The sequence below is a fragment of the Struthio camelus genome, chromosome 8, assembly GCF_040807025.1.
Source record: "Struthio camelus isolate bStrCam1 chromosome 8, bStrCam1.hap1, whole genome shotgun sequence".
Lineage (NCBI taxonomy): Eukaryota > Metazoa > Chordata > Aves > Struthioniformes > Struthionidae > Struthio > Struthio camelus.
In genome coordinates, this window is record NC_090949.1 from 37,950,833 (window position 1) to 37,978,712 (window position 27,880).

General features: G+C 42.7%; 1 protein-coding gene across 1 annotated transcript in view; it reads right to left on the reverse strand.

Moving 5' to 3' along the window:
* Positions 1-589: 589 nt before the first annotated feature.
* Positions 590-27,880, reverse strand: part of NEGR1 (neuronal growth regulator 1) — a 342,730-nt gene continuing 315,439 nt past the window's right edge. The window contains exon 7 of the mRNA XM_068953556.1: positions 590-9,861. Within this exon, the coding sequence (XP_068809657.1) occupies positions 9,737-9,861 (125 nt within the window). The 3' untranslated portion in view covers positions 590-9,736. The remainder of the gene's footprint in view (positions 9,862-27,880) is intronic.

Genomic DNA, 27,880 nt, shown 5'->3' on the forward strand with positions numbered 1-27,880 from the left:
TTATTTACCATTTACAACAATAGTGTCATGAGTGTCAGGAAGTAGACGTGAAGGAAGTGTTTGTTTCTTGTTTGAAGTATGACTTGAATTCCTCGTTGTCAGTGCTTATTAGAGGGATCCATGCTAAAGTGGATATTCTTTGGATGAAGAGCCTAACAGCAATAATTGCTCATTTCACCATATGCTGAAATAATTACTTTTCACAACCATCAACTTAATGAGCAAGTAAAAAAAAAAAGTATTTTAAGATCACAGTTCAAGAGAAAGATGGACACATTTTAAACATTTAAAGGAAGAAGAATCCTATATTCTTCTCACAGAGGTCTTAGGTGAGACTAAAATAAAGACAGTAGAATGTGAAACCTGCAGTAAAAGAAGTCAGGCCCTTTCTGTTGTATAACTGAGAAAGCCAAAATAAACAGAAGAACGAAGTAATACATCTGCCTTTCAGTTTTGCTATCATAGGTAAAAATTCCTTCTCATTTTGGAAAGGAGCTTAATCTTTCCACTTTTCTGTCCGTTACACAGAAGCTACTGTCGGCGCTTGGTGACCAGCTACCTGACAAGGAAGGAACAAAGAACAAAACTGTGACCAAAGTATTTTATCATTTGGCAGATGTCACCAACTAAAGACCAAGCATAGAGTGGGCAAGCATTGTAGGTATAGGTCTGAAAGTGGATTCATAATTAATTACAAATGATAGCTTAATGCATAATTATTTCTCTGGCTTTCTACACCAAATGCTAACCTTACTCTTCCTTTTTCTGTTTTCTGTGCATGTTTTCCCAGTAGACTCAGCCCCTAAAGGCAGGAAGACAGAGGATGAGCAGGTGCTCAGCAGTAAATCTGCTCTGTGATCTTCACATGTTTAAATTCTTTTCGTAAGTATTTCAGTCAAAAATCTCTACTCTCTTCTTGTGTTCATTAACCTTTACTAGAGTGTTGATTCCATATTCAAATATAAGGTCAAAGCCCTTAGCTGAAATTTTTTCAGAAGACCCAAGTGTCTTATCTAAAAATCTTCCAGAGAGAAATATCGTGAAAGAAGTACTCATCAGTGCCTCTTGATTGTGGCATTACCACAATCTCACTTTACAAGGAGCTGAAGTTAAATCTGAGGTGGAACACAACGGTTCCTGGGAGCCAAGTTACTATGGGTGATTAACCTCAGAAATTTTTAAAATGTACTCTTTTACATTATTTTCCTATGCAAAAGGGTGTGTAATGCTCTGAAACAAAGACTAAAACACTTTTCAAAACTGCCATGCCAAAAACGAATATTGTAAAAATTCAGGTACCTGTCCACTAAGTAGTTCACCAACAGGGAAGGCGAACCTATATTCAAACATTTCTACTATGTTCTATGTCTATAAACTTATGCTCAGATGAAAAAATGTTAACACCATACCTCGTGCTGCAAGGAGAGTCAACACTTAGGTATCCAGCTTGGGGAAGAAAGTTTTGTTGAGTCAGATAAACAATACAGAGCTTTCAGATTCTTTTAAATAAAAATCAAACCCCTTAATCCTGTTAGAGAAACATCTATATGGTGTTTCCTTTTCCCCAGATACGCGCCTTGAAGTTGCAACGGTAACAAGTCGAACATGAATACTGTGCCACAGTGCCGTATTTCTTTTCAAAATCCTTAAACTCCACAAAGGTACTGACTGCTAAATTACTGAGTAAAGGTTGCTCTCCGTTGCCTATTGCAAAGTAATTACTGTGTGATAATCTTGACCTATTTGGTTAAAATTTCAGATCTCTACTCACAAAACTTAAAATCAAGTCTTTTCCCTTTTAGCTGACTTTTCATCTGACTCTTTCTTCAGGTTCACCTTAGAAGTTAGAAGCTAAATTTGACAGATGCACTCATCTCCTCCTGCTTACCCTGCCCTACCTTTTCACCTTCTCAGCTGTAGAATAAGGGGGATAAAGTGGCCAGAAAGAGCGAAGGGCCATGGTGGAGTGCAAGGTCCAGCAGCATGGCAGTCATGCACACCTCGCTGCAGTCCCCGCGCCCTATGGGAGAGCAGATATCGCAAAGGAGCGAGTGGATTAATAGAGGAGTCGGCGGGTTTGCTAGCAGGGAAGATCTGAGCGGGCGCTGAATCTGCCTTCGCCGACGTGCATTTCTAAGCTGCCGCAGCTGAACATAGTGCTGAGAGCGAGCGGCCCCAGGGAAGGGCATGGGAAAGGGGGATGCTGGAGCCAGCCCTGGGCCGTCGCTGTGCTGGGCTGGAAAATGCTGAGGGAGATGGCAAAATAGCTCACTTCTATTTTATTGTCCCAACATTGTTTTTATTTACATTTGAAACCTTCTTTAGTCACTACGAAAGCCTGAATGCCTGTAGTTACAGTTAAATATCAGTTTAGAACTAAACCCTACTTAGTTGATACAGACTAATTTTTTTTTTTGGGGGATACTTACAAGACGGTTTAATGAAGTCACTGTTATTTTCTTTAGTTAGGCTTTTTGCTTACCAATGGCTTAAGCATGTGTCTGTGTCATTAGCTATTTGAAAAGATTTATGCAAATATCTCGGAACAAAACTTCAGGAAAATGTGTCATCCACATTGTTGTAATTTTCCTTTGAATGACCTATAACTCCACGTGGATGGCTCGCTAGCTTGTTTGCCAGATCACTGAGAGCAATCACAGAATTCTTGACAGACACCAGCAAAAGCAGCTTAACATTAGAAGCATCAGTTTCTAAAAGGTAGGTACAGAAGTGCCACTGACCAGCGTTTTTTCCAGATGACTGATCAGTTGTGTTGTAGGTAGATGTCAGACCACAGAAGCAGCGTAATTCAGTTTGCCTTTCTGCTACTAATGAACATGTGGGCAAGATAGGATATACACACCCCTAGTGTTAAAAGTAATTTAGAAATGATTCATAGGAACTTATTATCTTTAATTTTTGGCACATTAAAAAAATCCTTTTTATACAGAAATTACATTGGCAAATGAGATCCATTCCCTTCCTTCATGAAACTCACAGTCTCCCTAATCTTAAATACACTTCCAAAAGCTTGTGGGAAATGAATTTGCCGTAGCTTTCGCGAAAGTTAACTTTTTTTTTTTAAAATAAATGTAAAAAGGTCAAAGTTAATGAAGAAAATAGTGAATTCAAAGTTCCATGGAGGAACAGCCCAGAGTTTTTAGCAATTCACTTAAACGAGAGGGGAAAAGCAGTTCCTTTAACATTTTAAAGCTTTCATAGCCTAATGAACCATGCTACCTCCTGTAGCTTCTATGGAGCTGAAATTTCTGCAAGAAACTGTCTCATTAGCATTAAGTGGGAGCCGACTGCCCAACTTACTGCGGCTTCCCGAGATGCTTCACCTCTCACATTTGTACTCAGCTGATGAAGTATCACTACCTGAAGTGATATGTCAAAAATGTTAAGCACATCTAAATGATTACACCTTCGAACCTAAATTAATCTCCCTGAAGATGAGGAAAGCGTACTTTCATGTAAGAAAAGAAAAAAGGGCGGGGGGAAGGACGGAGCCTGCCAGCTCACCACTGGGCACATACCAGAAAACAAGACTGCTGTTGTTAAATGACATCCATAAGGTTTATTCTTGCTTGTGGCTCACATTTAAGTCACTGTCTTTGAGGTTAATGGGAGTAATGTACTTATGACTATAATGGGTTTGATAAGTGGAAGAGCTGATGTTGTTGCACATAAATCGCATCATGTAATGTGTGAATTGTGTTGTAGTTTTGGCTGAAAAATTATAAAGAGAAGGATGGATGTGCATCAGGGGAGAGCAGACTTCTTAGCCCTCTGGATACTAAATACAGTGTATATCATCATTACAGGCATTTTTTTAGCTGGCAGCATAAAAAGGTAGTGGAGGGATAATAAATACTTTCATATTTGAAAGATAAGCAGGGAAATTCATGTGGCTTTAGTGGCAGTAACCACGACCTCCCCCTCCTCTCTCCTCCTTTCCCTATCTTTAAATTCTGGTTTGCTACAGAAATGTAATTTAGTCTCCTAATGTCAGCTTAAGTTTACCTGGCTATACAGTTGCCGGAGAAGATGAGTAAAGAACTACGAGATGATGAAAGTGACTGCAAGTAAAATTACTTTCAGCTGTGCTCTTTTTCATTACTGTTCGCAGTTCAGTTCAGAGTTCATCACGTTCAAGAACCACCTTCTCTGCTCTGCCTGGGCGCGCTCAGAGTAGGATCAAAGTAACAGGTCACTTTTGCATTCCTCCAATCGCAGGGATGGCTGTTAGCCTAAATTTGAGCAAACACTAAGGGATAATTCTAGCAACTAAGAGTTACTGAGACATCAGCATGTAGGTGAAGCAGAGCTTCTAATAACCGTTATACATAATTCGGCAGCTCCCTTTAACATGGGAGGCCTCAGATGATTACATCTGATGGCCTCGTGGCAACTTAGAGCTACTAGGAAAGGAATTAAGCAGCCAGAGAAGGTTGGACATTTGGCCCCACCTCTTGTCCTATAATACAGATTTACATCCTACCAAGTGACAGGAGATGTGACAAATATGCTGAGCTCTACATTTTTTTAACACAACAATTTTCCAATGTAAAGGAACTTTTGATCTCTTCATAAATTAGGCAGAAAGTTGGCAGAAAGTGATAGAAAAAAAATGTATTTCCTCAGTGCTAAAGGTGACCTGGGAAAAATCTCATACCCCCGTGCTGATACAAATTTTCAGAGCACGTTTTATTGAGAAGCCCTTCCAAATTATCCTGAGACCCTTTCTGCAAAAGTGTTAACCTGACTATTTTCAGTTACGTTAGGGAATTTTTCTGAAAGCAGAGTAAATTCCCCTCTTGTTTAATGCTCAGCCAAGAAGCATAAAACAGGACAGAAAACTAAAGCCAACCCAAACAATGTAATGAATGTGCTTAAGTTCAGTTAACCCAAAGTAAATTCTTGCCTTCAGTGTAAATAGTTATTTATCTACTATCTGTTAAAACTGAATGAAGAATTTCATCAGTTTCACCAATTGCATGGTGGTGCTCCCCGGCAGGCTGGCGATGCTGTGGGCTCCTCCAAACCTCCCGCCTGCAGCTGACTGGGGCTGGCGTGACCAACAGACCCATTTCCCAGATGGGAAGGTTGGACCGCGCTCTCACGCAGTTGCTGTGCTCAAGGCACGCGAGCTGCTTGCAGGAAATGTGCTAGCACCAAGCTTTGTGGTTTCTGTGGGATGGCTGCCCTGTCCCTGAATGTATTCATGCTTCCTGAGCCTGGAAGTCAACAGTTAAATCTGCTCGTGGTCAGTACAGTCCTATCTCCTATCTCCCTAACGCCACAAATTGTCCTTCTCCCCTCTCCCAGGCACCACCGCTGTCGGAAATGGCTATTATCTCTCCCAGTCTAGCTTCATAACCCACCTTCAGGCCAAGAACTACTGCAGGAGATAGATTGGTAATGAGTTATCAGACATGAGGTTGAGAAGAGGACCAAGCAGGATGCAGATGGAGTTAATATATCCCCGAAGGAGACGGAAGGCAGGTTAGAAAGGGAGATACGGCTAGTTGAGAGGGGCATCCTTGCAGAGGGTGACAATGGACATATTAAATGAGTGTGCAGTGGTCCTCATTAAAATCCTCACAAACACCCTTGCATTAATGTATGTTACTCACTGTACGCACAGTGTCCTTTGCAACAAGCACAGGGGACAGTGCAGTATGGTTGTCCCCTTCAAAGGCATAACTTGGGGTTTCAGTGGCAACATCAAGATCTTTTGTCTCCTCAGTGCAAATTGCAGAGAATGAGTCAACTCATTTCCAATTCTAAAGAGAAAGTGTCAGGCTAAAACTTTATCCTTTTCCTAAACTTCCTCACATATGTCAGTTTATGCAAGAATTTTAAAATTATTTAAGATTGTTTTAAAAGAAACTGAACATTTTTGCTTGCTTTTTTCTTTTCTTTTTTTTTTTTTTTTTGGAAAGAAACAAAATCTTCCATGGCAGGTTATGAAATATGGATTATTTACCTCCAGACTGAACAAAAGCATGATCCAGTCTTAGAAGTAAATGCATATTTAGTCTTTAAGGCATATTATTTATCCATGTAAATACATATTTTGGTATACACATTCTTTATAACACAGTTACGTGGAATAAGCAGAGATTTTGGTAGGCATAATGTTTACCATTATTCTTCTAGAATGCTAACTCTGAAAACGTGCAAAAAAGCAGCTTTTACTGGTGATGTTTTTTTAACACTCCTGTATCTTAAAAACAGCATAGTTTCTAAAAAAAATATATATACTGTAAAGTTTAAAAAAAGCTGTCTAGCTATGAATACATTTCCTGCCAAATTATAAACCCTTGAGAAACTGCATTTGTTTAAGAAGTTGTGAGACATCCTTTAATTCAGTATTAGTATAATATCATGATCAGCAACTGTATGATTAGAGCATCGTTGCTTCTAGATATGTCACCAATGAGATGGTAATTAGCAGACCTGAGTTATTGCACAAGTAGGAACTTACGGTGTTACAGACTTCAGGGTTTCGAATGTGGAAAACAATCTTAATATCATTATTCAGTTATAATGCTTGGAGCTCGTCCATTTATTTTTCACATTTTTAAAGGTAGGAATAAATATAATAGTATTTGAGCAACAGATATGAACAGTATGGGTTAATCATTTGGAGAAGCACAGAACATATCTTGAAATAGTTGCCTAAAGCAAATACACCCAAGAAATTAAAGGGTGAATAGATTTTTAAAAATGTTATTGTATTCAATTTGCAACAGTCTGCACAGTCCATTTTGGAAGAACATCCCAATAAGTCCTAAACTGTACAATTACCAGTTTACTGTATGGAACAGATTAACAAAAGAACCAAGTTTCTTTATTTGATCAATATTGCCTATAGCTCCAATCCTGCAAAAATCAAGGTTGATCGACTTTATGTACTCTGTCTTTTGAATCAATCACTGCACAAAGTTAAGCATGTCTGTGTCTCTTTGTAGGACGGGAGGGTTAAATGGTCAAATTTTTGTCAGCAGCCTTCAAGAGACAAAGCCTACGGACTCTGAGGGCACGCGCTAATGCGTGTGCAGGCCCAGCATGCGTAGGGCTGAGTTTGAAAATCTGCAGACACACATGTATTTCCACTGCTGAACACGCAGATCTCATTGATGTTTAAATATCTATTTCATATAAGAAAATGCCATTGGCACCTAGAAATGTTTGGTTTTTTGTTTTGTTTTGTTTTGTTTTTTACCTTTTTAGACTTGATAATAATTATTTCCCCCAATGTTCATGCTATTCCAGTGGTATCCAGAATGCAAACAGTCAATACTTCAGTTTTTTCGTATCTAATAAAACAGCTGTTTATTCTATACTGTTGCTGGAATTATCAAGTTCCAGATATCAGGAATCACTGGAAGTGTTTATCAAAATACATAATTTTAATCCAGCCACAGTATAGAAACATCTCTCAGTTTTGCGTAAGAAGATGCATATGAGTTCGGTTATGCATATGCTAACTCTTTTTTCCTTCTTCATAGAACTGTACTGACATGGTATTTTTCTGCAGCACCACTGTTATCTAATGAATGGATTCTAAAATATAGCACTTTAAAGCTGCAATACAAGAGAGATCAGGCTACCAGGGCAGTATATATTATAATTTGAACTGTTTTTATACGATTGCTGTAAAGAATGAATTTTGTCATGTTATTCAAGGTTTTAAAAAAACGCCGCATTTCTGAAAATAGTAATTGCTTAGCACACAGCTGAAAATAATATAACAGAAATTGTGAAATCTGTCACTGAACAGAAGCAGCGTGACTTAAGACAATTTATTGCCATATTTTGGAGTCAACATATTTCAGTTTATACCCTACATCTGAGTTAATCAGTAATGACAACAGATTCACTGCATAATCTGCGTACATTTTAGCATGGGATACTATATACTGAGACTGAGGAAATTCAGAATTTGCATTTTCAAAAACCGGAATATTTTTAAGTTGAATTTGGAACTGCTGAGTTTGTACAGTACTCACCTGGTATCGCTAGCTACAAAAACAAATTAATATTAGGAGAAAAAGTCTTATATTTATCGTAATTGTACCACCTACTGGAGTTCATATATAAAACAGGTGCATGGAAAGTAAATTAATAATGATGTAGATAATTTTTAATTATTTTTATCTTCAACAGTTGTTTTGTAAGCAAGTCAACCTCTGTGGGGGTCAATGGGAGGTCCTGTATTCAAAGGCTGTTGGACACAGTCATGTCCCAGCAATTTACATGGATGACACTTTCAAATTCAGCTGTAAATTGTGAGCAAAATGTTGTATTAATTAATGCTGTATGGAGCTATGTTTCTAAAAACCAAAAATTTTTAGTAACGTTATATGCTATTTTGAAACTTGTTCCTTCACTGACTTACAAAGAAGTTAACTGCTGTAGTAAGATATTTGTACAGTATTAGTACATCAGTAATGAAGTTTTCTGTCTGTAAAGATGCATCATTGGTAACATGCACTTAAGTAGAGTTATTGGAGCAACCTCGTTTTAATATATATATGTATTTTATATATATATAAAATTCTGCTTGATACTTTATGTATTTTCAGATATCTAATATTTAAAAGCATCCTTTATCATTGCTAAATTAGCCAAAACAGTACAAAATTAAGCACAAGAAAAAAAAAACAATTCACATAGTTTTGGCCAATAATAAAAAAGGGACTATTCAGCTTCTTACATATATAGCCATTTAAGGATTTTGACTAAGGGAAAAATTGTTACATTCACACAGCGTCTCAAAAGAACGTATGTTCTCTTTTGTAATGGGAAAACTAGTTTTTACAGAGATCACCTACTGATTAGTGATAGTAGATGGAAAAATAAAAAGGCATTGGTGCTATCCTTGACTGACTGCCTAAACACACAACATTGTAGGCTAAGCTTGAAGCAGTGCTATTACCCACTGGCGATGGAAGAGGTATTCTCTTAGCCAACAGCACCTATGTCCTCACTTAGAGATTAGTTATGCTCAAAAGGATGCTTTAACATTTCCCAAAACACATTCCGGATTTGTTGGAGAGGAGGAGAAAAGCATTATTTTATGAAGGCACACCCATGCTGAATTTGCAGGAAAAGGAAAAGGAAACCAAAAAAAGCAGTACTGCACAATGCAGTTATAATACAAGGCTCATTCTTGAAACCTGAATATCATGCTAGAAGAAAATCTAGATATGTGTAATATTTTGAAGAAATATTTTGAAGGCAATATTATTTGCTTTTTTATCAAAAAAGAAAAAAATGTTTCTGTGTAAATGTGGATAGAATGTTATTTAAGAAGGGAACTGAATATTTGTATTGCAGCCTTAAAGAAGCACATTTTTACTGCAATATTCTTTTTTTTTTTTTTTGTAAACTACAGTCTGCAGCTCAGCAGACCATGACTGAATGCTTTTGAAAACTTGTAGATTACAAACATGAAATCACAATTAATATCCTCTAAAAGTAATTTCAGAGCTTTCACGTCTTAAAAAAGGACAATGTGTACTGCTTCACAAGGTAATGCAGCTAATCAAAAAAAGGAGTAGAATTAAAGTATTTACATAATGAGCAATTCTACAGAAGGCGATCATCCCCATGTAAGCACTGCTGATTATATCCCACGCTGCTTTTAACAAACTCTACCAGATTGGATCCAGTCATCAGCACTTTCAGAGAATCCTTAAAAGCCTTTTATGGTTCTTTACATTTATTGTAGAATGATGTTCTTCAGGTAGAATATGCTGGTGAAAGAGGACAGTGTCAACACAAGGGACCAGCAGGAGAACACCACTTCCGCGTCACCAGTAATCCCGTACTGGGCGGTACTTGGAGCTGCGGAGAGAAGAACAAGGGATTAAGTGAAAATTTCTACTCCACACTCCAAAACTCTTAATTTTACTTAATTCTAATAAGATAATGTTTTAGAGCAGCAAAAGCATTCTTCTGAAAACAGAATTCTGCGAAAATAGAAAACCCCCCGTTACAAAACCGAGTAAATATTGCCTTTTGTTTAATGAGAATAAATCAATATTAATGCGCGCATTTAAAAACCTGAGTACTTAACATTAGATGAGTGCATCATACTTAAGCATCTGAATAATTTATCTGTTCTTAAGTTGCTGAGCATTAAAATCCTCACTGAAACCAATGGAAGTGGAACGCATCTAGCACTGTTGGCAAACAACTCATTCTCTATCACTGCCTAACTTTAGAAGCCAGACTTTGAAAATGTTGCTTAGCCAAAGAGAGTCTTTTTCAGTCTCTTTGACGAAATTATCTTTACCTTCTTTAATACAATGCCTTTCTCAAATTCCTAAGTAAATATTACAGTAAGTGCATGCAAATAGAATTAAAAATGTAACAACATATTTTGGAGAAACAACTGAGAAAATAACAATTTGTAACAGTAACCATCAGCTTGTCTGCTGGCTATTTTGACCGGGACTTAAAGCACAGGAAACAGATTCAAGCACAAACCCTTGATTTTGTTCTCATAAAATCATAGACAGTACAAAAGAAAATGAACTGTGAAGCCATCCTGACCATAGCCTGAGAACACAAGATAATTTTTACAGCGGAGTCACATTTTCTATCCAGTGCTAGGAAGCACAAAAGCCCCAGATTGTGTTTTTCGGTGTTCACCCTGTGGCTGGTGGCGGCGCTGCCCCGAAACCTTCTCGCAACTCATTACCTCTAGCCTATGGAGAGCTAAACTTTCCCATCTGTCAGATCGGGTATTTTTCTGTTAAATGAGAGAAACAATTAAATCACTCATTTTCATATGTCTAACGCTAATTATTCCCTTAATAGACTCCCAGGAACTCACAATTATAGCCTCTTCTTGTTTTCCCCTACTTGAACGGGGACAGAAAATGGTACTGCGCGTTTCTGCAGGTGTGCCGGTGGCCTTGCAGTGAGTGTTCCTCCAGAGGTGCTGTGCTCCTCTTCCAAGAAACTTAGTCACCTGCCACTTGGTTTGGGCCCTATTTTTACTAGTGAATTTTATACTGAGAAAAAAACCTGAAATGAATCACAAATGCAATTTACAAGTGTGAATCAAAATACAGATAATGTCAATTTATCAGGAAACACCAAGATGAGTATTTCCTTGGAAGCTCAGCACACTCATATGGTTTGGGGGGACGTTAGTGTGATCTTACGCTCGGGGAAGGCAGCTATTTACATGGCATACCTGAGCAGAAAGAGAGTAACACTCAGTCTTTTGTTCCCTTATGCACAGGCATTTTTGTCATCACTGATATTCTGTACTCACCCTACTTTTTCAAGAAGGGAATGGAGGCGATATGGTATTGTACAAAAAACCAGAGCGCTGGCTGGCTCTCTGCCATCAGCCAACTCTCCCTGACTGCCCTCGGGTGCCCCCTGCACCCTTCCCGCGGCTCAGTCCTCTCCCCAGGACCCTGGTTTACAGGAGACTTCAGTACGACACTTGTGCTACTCCCTTACGTATGATAACTGAAGTCTAGGTAAAGTTGCTTAAATCCTCTGAGTAGCTGCGTGCAAGACTTTAGGGACATGTTCTGCAATTATACAACTTGCAAAAAAATAAAGTGCAACCATACATTTTTTGGTCTTGCATCTGCGCTGGCAAATCTCACCTGCTGTGTTACTGCCCCACTGCCCTCCCTCGGCAGCACTGCCCCTGCTGCCTAGCGCATCCAACAGGCAGCTGCGTTTATTCAGTAATAACAGCATTTATTGCTGATACTTGTTTGAAAGCAAGATGCCCCTCCCAAGTAATACTGAAATGTTCTTCCTACAGTGCCAGCGTTGCTTTGATGCTCTATTTGGTTGTCTTGCGACTACCCATTTGTGACAGCTCAAGGAAAAAGTACATCTGCACATGCTATTTCATCATCATTTTAGTGATATATTCAAAAGTTAGGCTGCTGACACCAGAAAAGATCTTTTGAATATAGATCATCTAGAAATCTCCAAATTATCGTCTCTTACTATATAATTTCTACAAGGAATCTGAGACATTTATGAATTGGCCATTTAGAATTCCTTTAAAGGCTTTCTTAGCTATTATAATCACATTTCCTCAAGGTTTATTTTAGTTTTATTTGCTTTTCTACGGTACCTTTAAAGCGCATTCAGCTGCAAACGCGTGATGTATCCTCCAACCTCCTAACATGCTACAAGGCATTGTACCCATTTTATGGATTGGCAGGAAAGTGAAGCATATATGCAAAAATAAATCCATAGCACCAACTAAAAATATCCAGACTTCCAGAACCAAATGACCTGCTGAAGACTATACAAAAAGTCTGCCCAAAAGCTAACCCTGAGTGCAGGCGAGGAGGAGCGGACCGCGGGGAGATGTGGGAACTTCACGCCCGGCTCTGTGCCACCCCGTGCCCCGCAGCTCTGGCAGCAGCTGAGTCCCAGGGATGCCCCAGGCCTGGGCTGTGCTCATATGTGGGACCAAAAGCGTCTGAGATGAGAAAGCCTTTAACTTCCTCAGCATTTTTGTCTGAGCTGTGGGTTTACACAGCCTGCTCCAGAGGCAAAACCTTAGGCAATGACGGGGAGGCAGAAACCAAGAGAGATTTTTTTGAGAACATCAGTGAGACCTTGCTAATGGCTCTTCATAATGAAGCTCCTTCAAGGCAATGAGAATATAAAATAAGCTATAAGGTTCTAAATCACTGAGACACTTCTGAAAATTTGAGCTGTCAGCTGCATTTCTTTTAAAATCGGTATAATTAACTCTCTTATAAATATTTAGAACCATTATCTTAGACTGTATTAATGTACATTTGATAAAAACACCTGTCTGCACAGTATAGATGGTATTGGGAATGACAGTCAGTATGTTTCTGTAAACTTAAAGGTCATTCAAGCATCGGAGTAGAATATTGTGGCTGGACTTGCTGCAGTGTTCCCTTTTATAGCTGAAAACACACTGTGATCTGAAAGGCTTGATCAGCGTTGATGAGGACTATTCCAAACACTAAAACTGTCACTTCAAGTGAAGAAGGGACTTCAGTGGAGATTATTCATGCTTGGGGTGGAGCTGCAAAATCCTACAGCTCTCGCAGGGGAAGGGCTCGCAGAGACAGGGCTGCTCTGGAGCAAACACAGAGAATGCCTTTACACATGTATGGTGTATGTACATCTTCTGTCACAAAAGTAACTGCAAAAAGACGAAAAGTGAAAGATGAAAAAAATTTCTAACTAAGTTTTATTCCTCTAGGCAGCAGTTACAGCTGGTAGGAAAGTCTTCCCAGGACATGTAAACCGCAGTCCTGCAGACGGGCTACCCCCTCCTTGAAATGCTAAATGGTAAAGTTGACCTAATAGCTGTTTTCAGTCCTATAACGCTTTTTATGTTTACTACTGCATAATGTTTTTATCTCTGTGCCACATCTGTTGTGTTTCATTGACCAAAATGAGTAACAGTTCCGGTAGAGCAATATTTCACCCACTATATATATTTCATGTGGTCCTAAGATGAGAACGTGCTTAAGTTCAGTTCTTAAGTTGTTTAAAAAAACAATCAACACCTTTGCAATTTGCTTTACTCCACATTTTAAAATCCACCTTATTTATAACATTTGCCCAAAATACTAGATTATATTATATATTAGTTTATATATATTAGATTCTATGTAAGTATGGAATGCAATATGGATAGAATAAACTATGAGAGGTTCCTTGTAAGGTCAGAAGCGTGTTAGAGGATTCAGAGATTTAAGGAAGTTGTATTAACCTGCTAATTTGTGAGCAAGAAACTTTTTAAGACAAACAGAATTTACTTCTGAGCAATACGTATGTTTGTTAAGTAACAATAATTTTACAATGTTGTTAAGCAACAATAATTTTTTAGTTTAAATTCAACATTAAAAACAAATTTCCAGTTCTCTTTCATCTTTGCTTCCCTTGGCTGTGTTGTGCCACAAGGTATATGTGATGTTGTTTATTTTGTAAGGCGGCTGCATAGAAACTGTGGGACGGCTGAGGAGTATGAATAAATCTCTCTAAACGCCTTCAACTGTTTTTTAAAGATTGATTTTTGAACTGCAGACACTTATGCTGCAGGTGGATGGTCAGCGGAGCTGCGGCGTTGGTTTGCAGGCCCCGGGGAGTCCTCGGCATACAGTGACCCAGTACAGCGTACAGACCCTGTCCTGGGTAAAGAGCAATAAGGAACAGCCTTTGCCTGCGGCAATATCAGACTTTGGGACCCGAATCATGTCCCTGCAACCTGACACAGCCACGGCCACAGCTGGCAAGATGGCTTGCTCTAAACTCTGCGTGATCAGGTGATAAGGACATAAAAGACAGTAAAATTTACAATATCTTCATGGAGCTATAAATATCCCAAAGGCTTTCAAAAGCTTACATTTGCACATCTGTCTTTTTTGCAACATCTAAAAGCCAATCACTGCAAAGGTTCAGACTGGTAATTTCTGGTTTTATGATTTTTTGGTTCTAGCAGAACAGATAATTCAGGTAGTAGATCTTCTTCAAAATAACTCGAGAGCTTTCACTGCATAGTTGGGTCTCAAAGTCTATTCAGACTTTATTTACCCGGAGCAATTTTGTGATGGCAAGGATCACCAGATCACAGTTTTTTTTCACACTGGTTTTACAGACGTTGTTGGAGACGTTTGCTCTGCTGCAAGCGACGGAAGCAGACGGATGAATTCAGAGCAGGGAGCCAGGGCCTGGCTGAAAGTGGGGGCAGACGGACTCACGCGCACAGGCGGAGGGATGGCATAAGCTTAATTTCCTTAGGAATTGGCTTTAAAATCTCCTTAAAAGGGCTTTAAGGAAAGATCACGGGAAATAGTGCATGGCATGATGTAGAGCAGGGACTAAATTAAAAAAATCAACTTCTCTGAACTTTTACCTGTTTGTAGAACTGACTTATCCTAAAAAATTATGCTTATTTTATATTAAAAAATAGGCAAGGCAAGGAAAAAGCAATACCATTAACAAACAGGATTACAATTTCCTTCGCAAAACATTTAGAGGACGATGTGCTTTATATAGTAGCATCTGGGACTCATCTGTTTTCTTCTTAACGCCCTGCAAAGTACCTTGATGTTAAATATGTCTGTTACCTATTAACTGAGCACCGCTGGCTCCCTTTTCCTCAGTTCACGTCCTGATATCCAGAGTCCAACACTGCAACTGCAGAATTTATTCGGGCGAGACAGCTAATCCTATTCTGCACATACAGACTTCTTAGCGAGCTCCAAACTTTTGGCATCATATTTAAAGAGCATTAAGACCAATAGCAGTTACGCGTTTATAGTGAAGCCCTTCCCTCTTGATACGCTCGTGAGCGGCCGAAAGCTTGCTGTGCCCGCGCTCCAGCCACGAAAGCGCCGCGCGCCCGCGGCTGCGGCCCCCGAGCCGGCCCGGTGCTGTGCTAACCTAATAACCTGGCTTTCCGCGGCTGTGCTAATGTAATAACATGTTTTTTTCCGGCTCTGATAACATAATAACACCTCTTTTTGCGGCTGTGCTAATGTAATAACCTGGCTGTTTAGAGCTGGAGTGCAGCTCTAGTGCTCCGGCCTCGCGCAGCGCCCGGGCCGCGAGGGCTCTCCTCCGCCCACGGCTCGCAGCTTCCTGCGGCCTCCCTCACTCCAGCACCAGCGAAAGGACCCCCAATAGAAGACAGCACCATACAGCACTTTGGTGCTTCTCTGCTCCCGCTGCAATTTAACTTTGCTGTATTGCAGTAAAGACGAATAGTACAAATAAACGCCTGAGACTAGATTCAGCATTGAGATACGCCGGTGTCTGCCGCTGTAAACTGTTATATAAGGCTTTATCTTAAGAGGAGCAGGAGGGAGTTGACTGTTACAGAGAAACGGTCACAATTTCTCTCGTGGAGCACGCTTTAGCTGAAAACCAGCGACAGCTCTCGCTGCTAAGAGCAGAGCTAAGGAGCGCGATAACTCAGCGCTGCTCCGTCTCCTCCGCCCACGCGTGGCTGCGGCGCCGCTGCAAAAAATCAGGGGGAATCGCTGCTGCCGCCGGCGGGGATGCGTTGCGATTTCTGTGCCACCTTCTGGGGACCTGCCCTCCATCCTGAACGATGCTCGATCACGTTTCAAGACTTCTCCAGCTAAATCTGATTTACAGAAGCCGAACAGCAGGGGCACGCAGTGGAAATATCCGAGACTGCGCCAACACTTAATCTGCGGTGGTCTTTAGGGAGAGTGAAAAGAAACAGTAAAATATGAAACCCAGTTCTCTCATTAATGTATGCAAGAGCCTGTCTGCTTTGGTTGAGCATCGGTATCAAAGGGTTTGCTTTCCAGACTGTACGAATACAGCATGGCTTACTCTGCTGTGTAAGTCTTGTTCCGACTGCCATTTATATCAGCAGTCATGGCTTAGGTAAATGCTCTTGTATTTAGACACGAGTTCCAGCATTTGCATTTTTAAGCAATCAGCTTTCCTATTTTTTTGCAAACCTTGCTCTGCAGCAAGTGCTGAGCGCCCCGTGCAGCCACGTCACAGGGCTCTGGGGAACCGGCGTGAAATTGCTCCAGTCATTCCTGAAGCGATCGCTCGAGGGGCAACGAGGGGGAACGGCGCCCCGGGCTGCGCCCGGCCCCGGGGACCTGGCGAGGCGACGGCTCCTCCGGTCCGTGCCGCGGCGGCACCTGGCCGCGAGCGCAGCTCGCAGGCGCCTTCGCCTTGACGCACCGTGAACCAGCTTCTGCTCGTCTTTGCTCGTCCCTGCTTGGCAGTAGCCGCGCGTCCCCCGTGCTTTTTGTTGAGCTGTACTTGGGTGAAACAGCAAGCGCTTTCTGTCCGCTAGCCCCGACCCGGGGCTCCGCTCGCCTGGACGCCGGCCTGGCGTCCACCCAGGCAGCGAACAGGATTCACGCAGATGACGCCGTAAACTTAAAAAAAAAATAAATCCTAATGTAGTTTCATTTTAGACAGAGGGAAAAAAGAGAAATAAAACATTGCCTGTGATAAATGCTGGCTGCGTTGCTGAAGCGCTTTGAGACGGCGTCGTACAGCCCTGGCCGAGCGCAGCGCTGAGCGGAAAGGAGCGCGGCGAGAGAAAAGGGGACCGCTCACGGCAGCGAGCGCCGGGGCGGCGCCTTTCGCCGGAGGAGAGTGCAGGTTTTTGGGGCCTGCACCCATAATTGGATTTTGTAGAGAATGCCCAAAGAAGACGAATAACAATAATAAAGCAGCAGAGGCTGTTTCACTAAAATCACAGCCTGTACGTAGGAGTAGGAGAGAATAAAGCAATCAAATAAGGAAATAAAACAAACCTGTGGGTTTCACCAAACCTTGTTTGCTTTTGCAGGACTCAGTCTCCTGAATTTTAAGTCTTACTGCAGTTTGAGTACTAAAACATAAACGTGCCTTTGTTTTCTATACAGGAATGTGAGATATATGTTGCTGTAACTGGGTCCGTTTTTAATGTATGACGTCCTATTAGGCACAGAGTATGTGATAAAAGCAAAAAATAACTTTTTTTTTTCTCCTGCACAAAAAGGTTCAGATAATTAAAAAAAAAAAGACCAACCTGCATCTTGATTTTGAGGCTTTCAGCTGTACATTTAGTTTAGTAGTTTATACACATGACGCAGGCTCTAGGTGACCCTGCTTGAGCAGGGAGGTTGGACTAGATGATCTCCAGAGGTCTCCTCCAACCTCAACCATTCTGTGATTGTGTGAATCTGTGATTAACTGCAGGACTGGACACTAGCTTCTCTTCTTCTCATTAGAAAAGGAAGTTTCTGTGGTAAGTCAGTATGACAAATCAATGTTAAATGTATTACAGAAAATCAAGCTGCAAGCTCAACCATAGTGTAGGTAGTATTTTATCTTATCATATAAAAAGAGTTTCCGCAAAGTAGAGATAATTTGGACAACCGCAGCCCTAAAAGCAAGTGGAAAATTATGTAAATCTGATTTCCTGGCTATGAACCAGTACTGTCTTTCTAAAGCTTATTAAATCACATGCAGTTGTGGTTCAGCACAAAAACAGAAGGTGAATGAATGGGGAAAAATTACACATATAGTTGTGTAAATAACAGAAAAGAGTTAAATGTTTTCCAAAGCGGACTATTCAGACGAGCTTTATGTGAAAGGAACCTGAAGGAGGAAAAAAACCTGAACAAGTGACTGAGTTTGAGTTCACAGATGGTAAAACCAGAGTCTGAAGCAGTCGCTGAGCGAAGGGAAGGTCGGGGCCGGACCCCGGCGAGCCGCGAAGCCGGGCCGTTCCTGGCGCCGCCTGGGCCGGGCCCCAGCCCCGTCCTGCCCCACCTGGTCCCACCACCGGGTCCCACCAGCCGGGTCCCACTGCTGGGTCCCACCAGCCGGGTCCCACTGCCGGGTCCCACCAGCCGGGTCCCACCGCCTGGTCCCACCAGCCGGGTCCCACTGCTGGGTCCCACTGCCAGGTCCCACCAGCCGGGTCCCACCGCCAGGTCCCACCAGCCGGGTCCCACTGCCGGGTCCCACTGCCAGGTCCTACCAGCTGGGTCCCACCGCCAGGTCCCACCAGCTGGGTCCCACTGCCGGGTCCCACCAGCCGGGTCCCACCACCGGGTCCCACCGCCAGGTCCCACCAGCCGGGTCCCACTGCCGGGTCCCACCAGCCGGGTCCCACCTCCGGGTCCCACCGCCGGGTCCCACCAGCCGGGTCCCACCAGCCGGGTCCTACCTCCGGGTCCCACCGCCGGGTCCCACCAGCCGGGTCCCACCGCCGGGTCCCACTGCCAGGTCCCACCAGCCGGGTCCCACTGCTGGGTCCCACCGCCAGGTCCCACCAGCCGGGTCCCACTGCCAGGTCCCACCAGCCGGGTCCCACCGCCGGGTCCCACTGCCGGGTCCCACCGCCGGGTCCCACTGCCGGGTCCCACCAGCCGGCGCGCAGACCCAGGCGCGACCGGTTTGCAGTGCAACGAGCCGCTTAATGAACGCTCTGCTTTTCTTTAAACCTTTCTTTGGCGTTACAATAAAGAACGAAATTCAGCTCTCTGGTACGACAGCCAGGTTCACGGGGACTGAAGCTTCGAAAGAGCCTGGGCCAAAATTTGCAGTCGTCCTCCAGCCCTCCTAATGCCTTTCCCGTTTCCTCAGATTCATTTAGAGATGGCAAACGAGCATGAGCCTGCTGTCCTTAGAGCCTGCTGATTAGTATCTGCCGGACAGGGTTTCACTTTGTCGGCCTTGCAGTGGCAGTTTGTATAGAGAAACAACCCAAAATGGGAGCTACTGACCGCTGCAGTCACACGGCCTGGAGAGTCCTCCCGGACAGAGAAACGGCTCTCCGTGCAGCTTTGCTTTATTTTCCAAAAAATCATGACATGTTAACAGGGAAACTGAACATAAGTTGGCTTTAAAGGGCTTTTTTGGGACTGCGTAGCACGAGGGAGATGTGCAGCTCTAGAAAGCGGTGCTGGCTTTCTTCACATACCCAACTGGAACTGGTAGCCAAGATATATTTGAAATAGAATTGAAAAGGACCAAAAGTTCAGCTTCTCACCTGGGACTTCGGGACGTCTCCAAGCGTCTCCAGGCTCCAAAGTGAATTTCTAAGCCACGTCCCCCTCTCGCTGCCAGCGGCAAGCGGCTGGCGTCAGACGCAAGGCCACAGCAAGCGTACTGCACGGTAGCGTTCAAAGTAGCGTGCTAGGCTCTTAAAACTTTCCGGAAATAAATTAAATTTGTGCAGGGTAGGTTTTTTTCCACCTCAGTGATATGTTGCTTAATGTTTTCTGTGGCTACCTGGCCGCTTCGCTGACAAAAGAAAAGTTTGTTCCCAAGCGCTAATAAACTTCTGTAGCTCTTTGGTGGCGTTTCAGGAACTTCGAAAGCGAACAAACTTACTCTGGAGATGCAGACAATCTTCATTTGTTCTGCTTACTCACCCCTTTGGAACGAATGATTATTTTATCACGGCTACGTGGTGCGAGGCAAGATCATTTTCTGCTTGGATTGGTTAATCTGCATGATTTTTATCATCTTCATGATTTTATTTTTAATCTTCATGATTTTTAAGGCTTTCTGTGTTCACATTAAACTCCTTAGTTTAGGAATGAATGAAAAGGTTTAAATGTTTGAAAACAGCATATAACTCGCAGCTTCTTATTTTTTCCACTAAGATCTTAGCATTAAAGGCAGATTTACACACATGCAACACACTGGCACGCTCAGTCTTGACATTTGTACAGTGAAATAATCACAGAGGTATCTATGACTAGATATTAAATAAAAGCACGAATTTATTTGACTCCCTGATTACGTCCGTAGCTATCCTAGACGTTTCCATAATTCCTGTCACCGTAATAACGGAGCACTAGGTTTATAACTGCTTTTCCAGCGTACAGAGCTTTCCGTAGGCAGAGACGGGTGCGAGACACGGCAGTCGGCCTTCGGGGAATTATCCGTCTCTCCAAAGACTCTCATTCACAACAAATCTTTGTAACCATCTAAAATAGAAACCCAGGTCAAATTTCTTGGCTCCCCTTGTGCTGCTCTTGCAATGCAAATTCTGTTGCGATCTGCGGCAGAGCTACCAGAAAAGAAAATGAATATTTATCCAGAAGAAGATTAAAATGAGTTTGATGAAAACTACAGTGTTTGAGAATATAAAATGATGTAAGATTGAGAAGATGCAACAGCTTGGAAATATCTCCGCTTCAGCCGTTGAGGGATAATGATTCATTTTATCCTTCACGCTTGGCTCGTGCCGGCTCCCGCTTTGCACAAGCCGCTTGCAGGGCTCACAGCGAGACTTCACCCGTCCCGCAGGTTTCCCTGTCCTGCTCGGCGCGGGCCAGGCTGCCGCGGACATCAACCGCCGGCAGCGCCCGTCCGCGCGCGCCGCGGTCCCGCCGGACGCCGCCTTCTCCTGCAGACCCCGACGCGAGCCTGGTGCTGCCGGGCGGTGGGGTGGGGGCTCAGTCATCACCGAGTCGCTGAGGGTAAACCTCGACACTTACACGCACTAACAGGTCACAGGAATTGGTTTTGTGTGCGCGTATTGCACCGTGTCCTTAGACGCATTATCAGGCTTGTCTCATCTGCCTTAAAACATCAAAATTGCCTGCAGATTTGTGCGAGCGGTCTCTTTTGCTGCAGCAGAAACAGACGCATATGGAGAAAGTTTTGCTCTCGTTCCGCTCTTGGCTCTGTAATTCACTGTGTCATCAGCACCGCTGCCGAACAGCCGCTCCGTTTCTTACTTTTGCTACAGCTACCTCCAGCCCCTTTCCTGGGAGTGGAGGGATCCTGGTGAAGAAGCATCAGCACCGAGCACGTCCTGCATCGCCTGCAGCGCACGACCAGCCGCTCACGTGCGAGGAGGGCGGCTCGGCCGGGGTCCCTGGCCGCCAGCCTTTTAAACCCACATCCTCTGATCGAGCTCTCCTTTTTTCCTAATTTAGTGATTATGCTACCTAGTGTTAATGTTTTATAACGGTAAGTAGTTGCGAAAATATTCCAGCACACTCTTAGCACAGATCGGATTATATTCAGACATTTCTCCTGGTAGTGAATAAAAAGGAACAAAGTCATATTATATCACTATCTCTAATTAATACAAGAGATTAGGAAAAGTACTATGCTGAAATGTGCTAACCAACATTTCCTAACACCAAGGACTGCATTAACCAGAAACCATAATTATAAGCTTTAATTCTGATGCCTTGTAGACAAAAGCATGGACCCCTTTAGGCTGTCTGAACAAGCAAGAGTAATCCTGTTAAACAGATTATACAGAGAGATGTTAATAAGCATTTCATTTGACTATACTGAGGTTAATGATTTATTGTGGGAAAGTCTTAATAATTAGTTTATATGCAAAATGTTAAAAAAAAAAAAGAGAGAGCGAAGGAAAGGATAAACTAACTCAAGGTTAAAGCAGTAAGAAAAAGAAGATTAAAAAGACTGGCCTGTCAGAAATGTTTTTTTAAAAGAAAAGATTGCAAGATAATGGGACTCTCAAGTCTCAGTTGAGTCCTACAGATAACATCTCTAAATATTGTTATACTTGAAGCTAGCTGAGGATTTATAGCTTTGGAGGAACGGGTTGACAGTCTATAAAAAGACTGAATTAGAGAGCAATGACTTGCAATAGGAGAAGTAATCTGCTCGGAGAGTGCTAGAACAGACTTACGAGTGTTTTGACCAAAGGAAAGTTTGTCAGAAGAGAAACCACACTCTGTGCCTCGAAGGCCAGAGCAGGCTTAGAGAAAGCTTGACCTTGGGAGAACAAAACCTTAACATTTTGTATAAAAATGAATCGGTGAAGACACCAATTTGTTTAGTCTTATGCAAATGCAATCATTCTCAAGGCTAAGCACCCAAGGCAAGAAATTTATAGTGACAGAAAATTCACTCGTTAAGTTAAATATAGATAAATCTGAAAGAAGATCCTTTCAAATTAGATGCCAGATGGAGACTTTGATTAAACAAAGCTTTGACCGTCACAATAACACTTGGCAAATGCTGATAATTTAAGTAGTTTTGCAAAGTATTCAGACCATGTCTGTAATAACAGGATCTGATGACTCAAAAGGTCCTCTCCAGCCTGATGCTCCCGTGTCCCCGGCATGAATCACTGAAATTCAGTGTAATGACAGAGAAATATACAGCGCTGCACAGGCCTGTCCCCAGATGCATGTGAAATGCAGAATGTTTGCATTTCAAATAAAGGCAGAAATTTGTAACAGTTTATTTTATACATGACGCATGGTTAAACTGTTTTGCTTATCAAAGTGAAGAAAGTCAGGTGAAGAAATCAGTGAAGAGATATTCAGTCCCATCTTTCAGGAAAGGGAAAAGCATTTTATGTAGTGGCTCACGGGGTACCTTTTCTTGCGGGAAGTCACTTAACGCAATGAGACTGATATATCTGCAAATGCTTGAGAAATGAGACAGGAAATATTGCAAAAGTTGCCCATCAACTAACTCTGCTTGGATGGATTTATATGACTTACTCCTTCGGGTTATTCTAAGATGGAGCTTATAGGATACAGCCAAAAACTGTTGTCATTAAAACAGTGTTTTGTCATGCTCTGCAAGGTGAGTATTTGCAGAAGGATTCAGAAGACGAACCCCCTAACAGAGCAATGTAACCGATAAGGAGGGGTGGGCATTGCCGGGGCCTGTTCAGCTGCCTTTCACACAAGGCTGCTGTGAGAAAGAACTGTAAAACGAATGGTTTACGTGGGTTTGTTTCTTCTTGCTAATTTAAATGAATAATAAAGCATTATTGGAGTTTTAAAATATGAATACAGAGAATAAAAAGCTTATTGTTATAAATGTAGAAGTAGAAAACAATTGCTTTTTGCGCTAAAAAATTAATGCTTAATAATTTTAAATCCTTCAGATAAATACACCATCAGCAAGCTTTTAAAGTGCAACGTTGCGTGCTCGTGTGTGTGTGCGCACACGTGTGTTTGTGTGTCCCTCTCTGTACGCACAGAAAATAAAAAATAAGCATTTCTTGTTTCAGTCATAAAGACCCCATTTGCGATATGAGCCCTCTTTAATTTGATACAGATCCTTAAACATCTTTATGAAAAAAATCTGTCACTGAGTTCGAAGACAAAATATTATACTTAGAGGACGAAATAAGAGGAAGCTGAGCCAGCCAGCGCTGTAATCTCATAAATCTGGCTCCTTCCCTGGGGACGGGGCTCCCCGGCCGCGGCGGGACAAGCCCGAGTCCTCGGCAGGGCGACCGCTGGCGTCTCCAACGCCTCTCCGCCCTCCCCTGCGACAACCCGCAAACGACTCGCACTGCATATTGAAAACGGTGACGTATTAATTAAAAGAGCTAAAAATATACACAGCAATGTAAATTTTAAGTAAAATGTGAGGTTTTTTTTTTCCTTGCTTATTAATGTAATGGGGCATGCCGGATACGTTTCTGCAGCTAAAGCTCGACATACGGAGCGAACACGACACAGCTGCACTTCATTAAGCTGAGAGAGAAAGCAAAACCACAGCCGACGGAGGGTGTCCACTGTGTGCAAAAGCTCTCTGAACGTGTCTCAATCTCTGTTCTCCGTTAATCCTCAAGAATAAAATCTTTCCAAAGTCAGTGCTTTTAATCTTTTGGAAAACACTCAGTGCAGACACCTTAATACATAGGGAGGCACCCGTTGCCCCCTAAGCTGAGCCCCCCGAATCCGTCCGCTTCCGGCCAGAGCGCTCCCCGCCTGCCCTGCCGCCGCGACCCCCCGGCACCGTCCCAAGGCTAGCCTCGAACTCTCCCCACCACCAGCCGCTCCTCCTCTTGTAGAAATCCAGCTGTAAATCTCCTTGTTATTGTTTACAGCAAAATGTTTGAAGTTCAAAAGTAGTGCTATTCTAGAGAAACCAAAAGCTCTACCTTTTCAAACTGATAAATGATGAGTAGATTACCAGATTGTTGAAAAATATCATACACCCCATACTACTGCATTTGAATACGTTTGGATGTAAAGAGGTTATACTGCTACTGGTTTCGCAATGCAAAAGTATCATTAAAGCTTCCTTACCTAGACGTGATGATTTGTTTTCAAACTTATGTTTTAAATTTTAGCCTAGGGCTGCCAGTAAAAAAAGTCCCCATTTAAAAGCAATTATCACAGCGTGGTACCTAAAAATCCCTGCAGTTATTGCTCAGGCTAATTCCATGGCCTTGCTGCTGTGCCTAGCGGTGTTTGTAGAGGTGCACTTTCAGTGGAGGCCAGACAGGCTCCTTTCTGTTGCTCCACGTTTGTGTGTCTACAACGGCTTCAGATATTGCATGGGAAACGTACACTGGTGATTTGGACAAATTCTTAACAACAGCAGCCCTAACCGAAGAGTCAGCAAAGCGGCTAAGCAGCGTCAATCATAGGCTGCCCCCATGTTGTCTGTCAAACTGCTTCCTCAAGCACATCTCTTTGGATATCGTAAAATCAGAAAAGCAGCGGTGCTCAGATAGTGCTCGCTCTAAACTGTCAGATATTACAGGCGTGTTTTTGTTGCAAGAGCAAAACCAAAACCAATTTTGAACCCTCATGCGCTGTACGTCACAGGGCAAGTCTTTCATACTGTGGAATTTCATTTGGACACAGGCAAACGTGACCATATCAAACACAAAACCTTCTCCTAAACAGTGCAGAGAAAGGGGATCCTGCCAGGGCAGCGCTAGGCCAAGGCAGGCAGGACTGAACGCAGACCCTCGCGCTGCTTAACCGGGTAAAGCTGAGCTGCCTTCACACTCCTGACTTCTAGTGCAAGTAATAGTTCATAATCCCTGCAAGTATTTATGAGAAGAAATACTGGGAAGGAACAGAATAAAAGTTGGCTTTATATATCTTCCTTCATATTCAAGTTATCTCAGTTTTTTTTCCACAGAGGAAAAGTTCAGTCATGCTGTTAAAAGAATAACGTAGCTGTTAAGAAGCTCAGAATCCCTGATGTCAACCCACCTTGGAGACCTGAGACTATTTTTGATGGACAGACGAAATACCAGCCGCAGCCCTGGGATTAACCCCTGCTCACCACCTGCTCTCGGCGTTGAACCAGCAGAGGAGACCAAAGAGCACAGCGAAGCCACCTGTCCCGAGAGCAGAGCGGTCTCGCTGGCCTTCGGAGCGGCATGTCCAAAGCAGGACAAGCAGCCGTTACAGACTTAGCGACGGACAGCCTGAAACCATATCCCTTAACGCTGAGCTGTACGAGGGCTGTCCTGGAGCGAGCTGAGCTGAGCTGAGCTGAGCTGAGCTTTCGATGCAAGCGCCGCAAAACACTACAGCTGCCAGTGCTGCAATGAGAAAGAGCTGCAAGCGCCTTGGAGGGCAAGATTAAAATTCAAAGTAAATTTAATGAGTCAGAGAAATCTTCTGACCAGAAAAAGAAAAAAGAGAGAGATTCAATTCAGCAATGCCAACAAAATCTGCTCTTTAGCAAAAACAGTCAGTCAGTTGCATAAATCCTGGAAGAATAATGCTTGACTCTGGCAGTTCTTCAGAAAAGCATCTGTTATTACAGTGAATCATCAGTGCTATGTTGCTGTGAAAGGGCAAATATTTTAGTGAGCTGTGTAAATAGGGCTAGAGCCGATGAAGCACCGCTTCTGCTCTGCTCCGCACCGCAGCCCTGGGTGCAGCTGTGGAGGCTTCGCTTCAGGAGATGGGTAGACTGGCTGGAAACCCTCCAGAGAAAACATCACCGACAAGGAAAGCCTGAAACATCAGGATAGGTTAAAACCTGAAGAGGAGAAGGTGTCAGAGTAACAGCCATCGGACACACATACGGAGTAGTTCTGGAGAAGGTAAGGCAATAATCTGTTATTGCTGGCTGTAGCGGGTAGGACAAGAGCAGCAAGAGGGATCCAGGATAGCTCTGAAGGAAGCACGAGCACTGGATTGCATAGGAAGGATGAGGGATCTGTATCACTGCAGATTTTTAAGAACAGAGCAGATAAGTATCTGTCAAAAACAGCAATAGACCCCACTACTGCTGCCTTTGGGAAGACTGTTCTAGATGGTCCCTTCAGGCCTGTTTTAAATCCAGGAATGCTTCGTAATTAGAGGTGACTGGAGGAGGAAAAGAGGCCAGAATAACGGCAAGCAATGCGGAGGCAAGGAACAGCCGGTTAAACCGGGAGGTCCTAGAGGCAACGCCCTGGTTTATAGCACGGGATGTATCTGAAGAGCCATTTCCCTCTTCTTCTTCGAAGTTGGCTCCAAGTTCTTTCATATGGCTTAAGGACGTAACTGTTCTGCGCAAACTATGCAGAAAACTTTACACAGATCTTTAGTTCTCCTAGAGGAGTGAACAGGCAGAACACGGCTCCAGAACCTACAGGCAGCATTTGCCTCTTGGCTTATCAAAGCCAGTTTTGCGATTGCATTGCATCTTGGGATTCCCCTCAAAAAATATGCTAAGATCTATCTTAAAAGCAGTTACTTTGCTTCCGCCGGGAGCAACCAGCAGGCGCTTTCTCTAGAGCTACCCTTCTTGGATGGGTAAGAATTTTCTCGTTTCAAGGACACAGTAATCTGGGGACGGACCGCGCTCCTACGCGTGGCTGCACTGCCGGCTTGCAGCGGGCGCCCTGGTTCTCCCCGGAGCTCACTCCCCTCTTTTCCCAGACTCTTTCGCAGACATTTGCGGTTACATTTTGTTAAACTAACCACGGTCTTCTAATCTCCTTCCTCTTTCTCTTCTCTTTCTCCACATAATAGGAACAACAACAGATTTAAATAATTTATATAAAATTTGCAGGTTTAACCCATTTCTCAGTGCAATCAGATCTATAAGGCTACAATTATCACTAATGTTCCTATATTAGAACCATTAATAAATGTATAGGTCTCTATTGTTTCTATGGCTCGAAATATTACCTGACTTCCATTTTCTTTGAGTTTGCCAAGTTTTCCTCCCCTAACAATAATGCTCTCCAGTTTGATTGTGTTGCTTCTTCAGAAGTGCTAAAAAGACAGTATCCAAGCATTATTAAAAAATTAAAAGCTTTTTGAATAGTATTTCCTGCTTTATTTCAGCAGCACTCTCACTATGTATATTCCTGACAACGCTGGGAAGTACTGCAGTTAGCAAAATAAAAAGAAAGGTCCTGGAGAAAAATGTCCTCAGTTTCACTACAAGACATTTCTGTGGCCATTTGGAGCCTGCTGAATATCCTGGCTGAAGCGTTTATTCATTGAAGTGAGAATTGCACGACTGATTTTCTCATTGGATTTCAAAATTACCACTGCTTTATAAAAAAATAAGGCAAGATTGTCTCGATACAGAGCTGTGTGAACTGCATCGCACAAAATACAGCACCCTGCTGTCTACCAGCAGAAAAATAACGTGACAACGCTAGTAGCCAGCAAAGCCG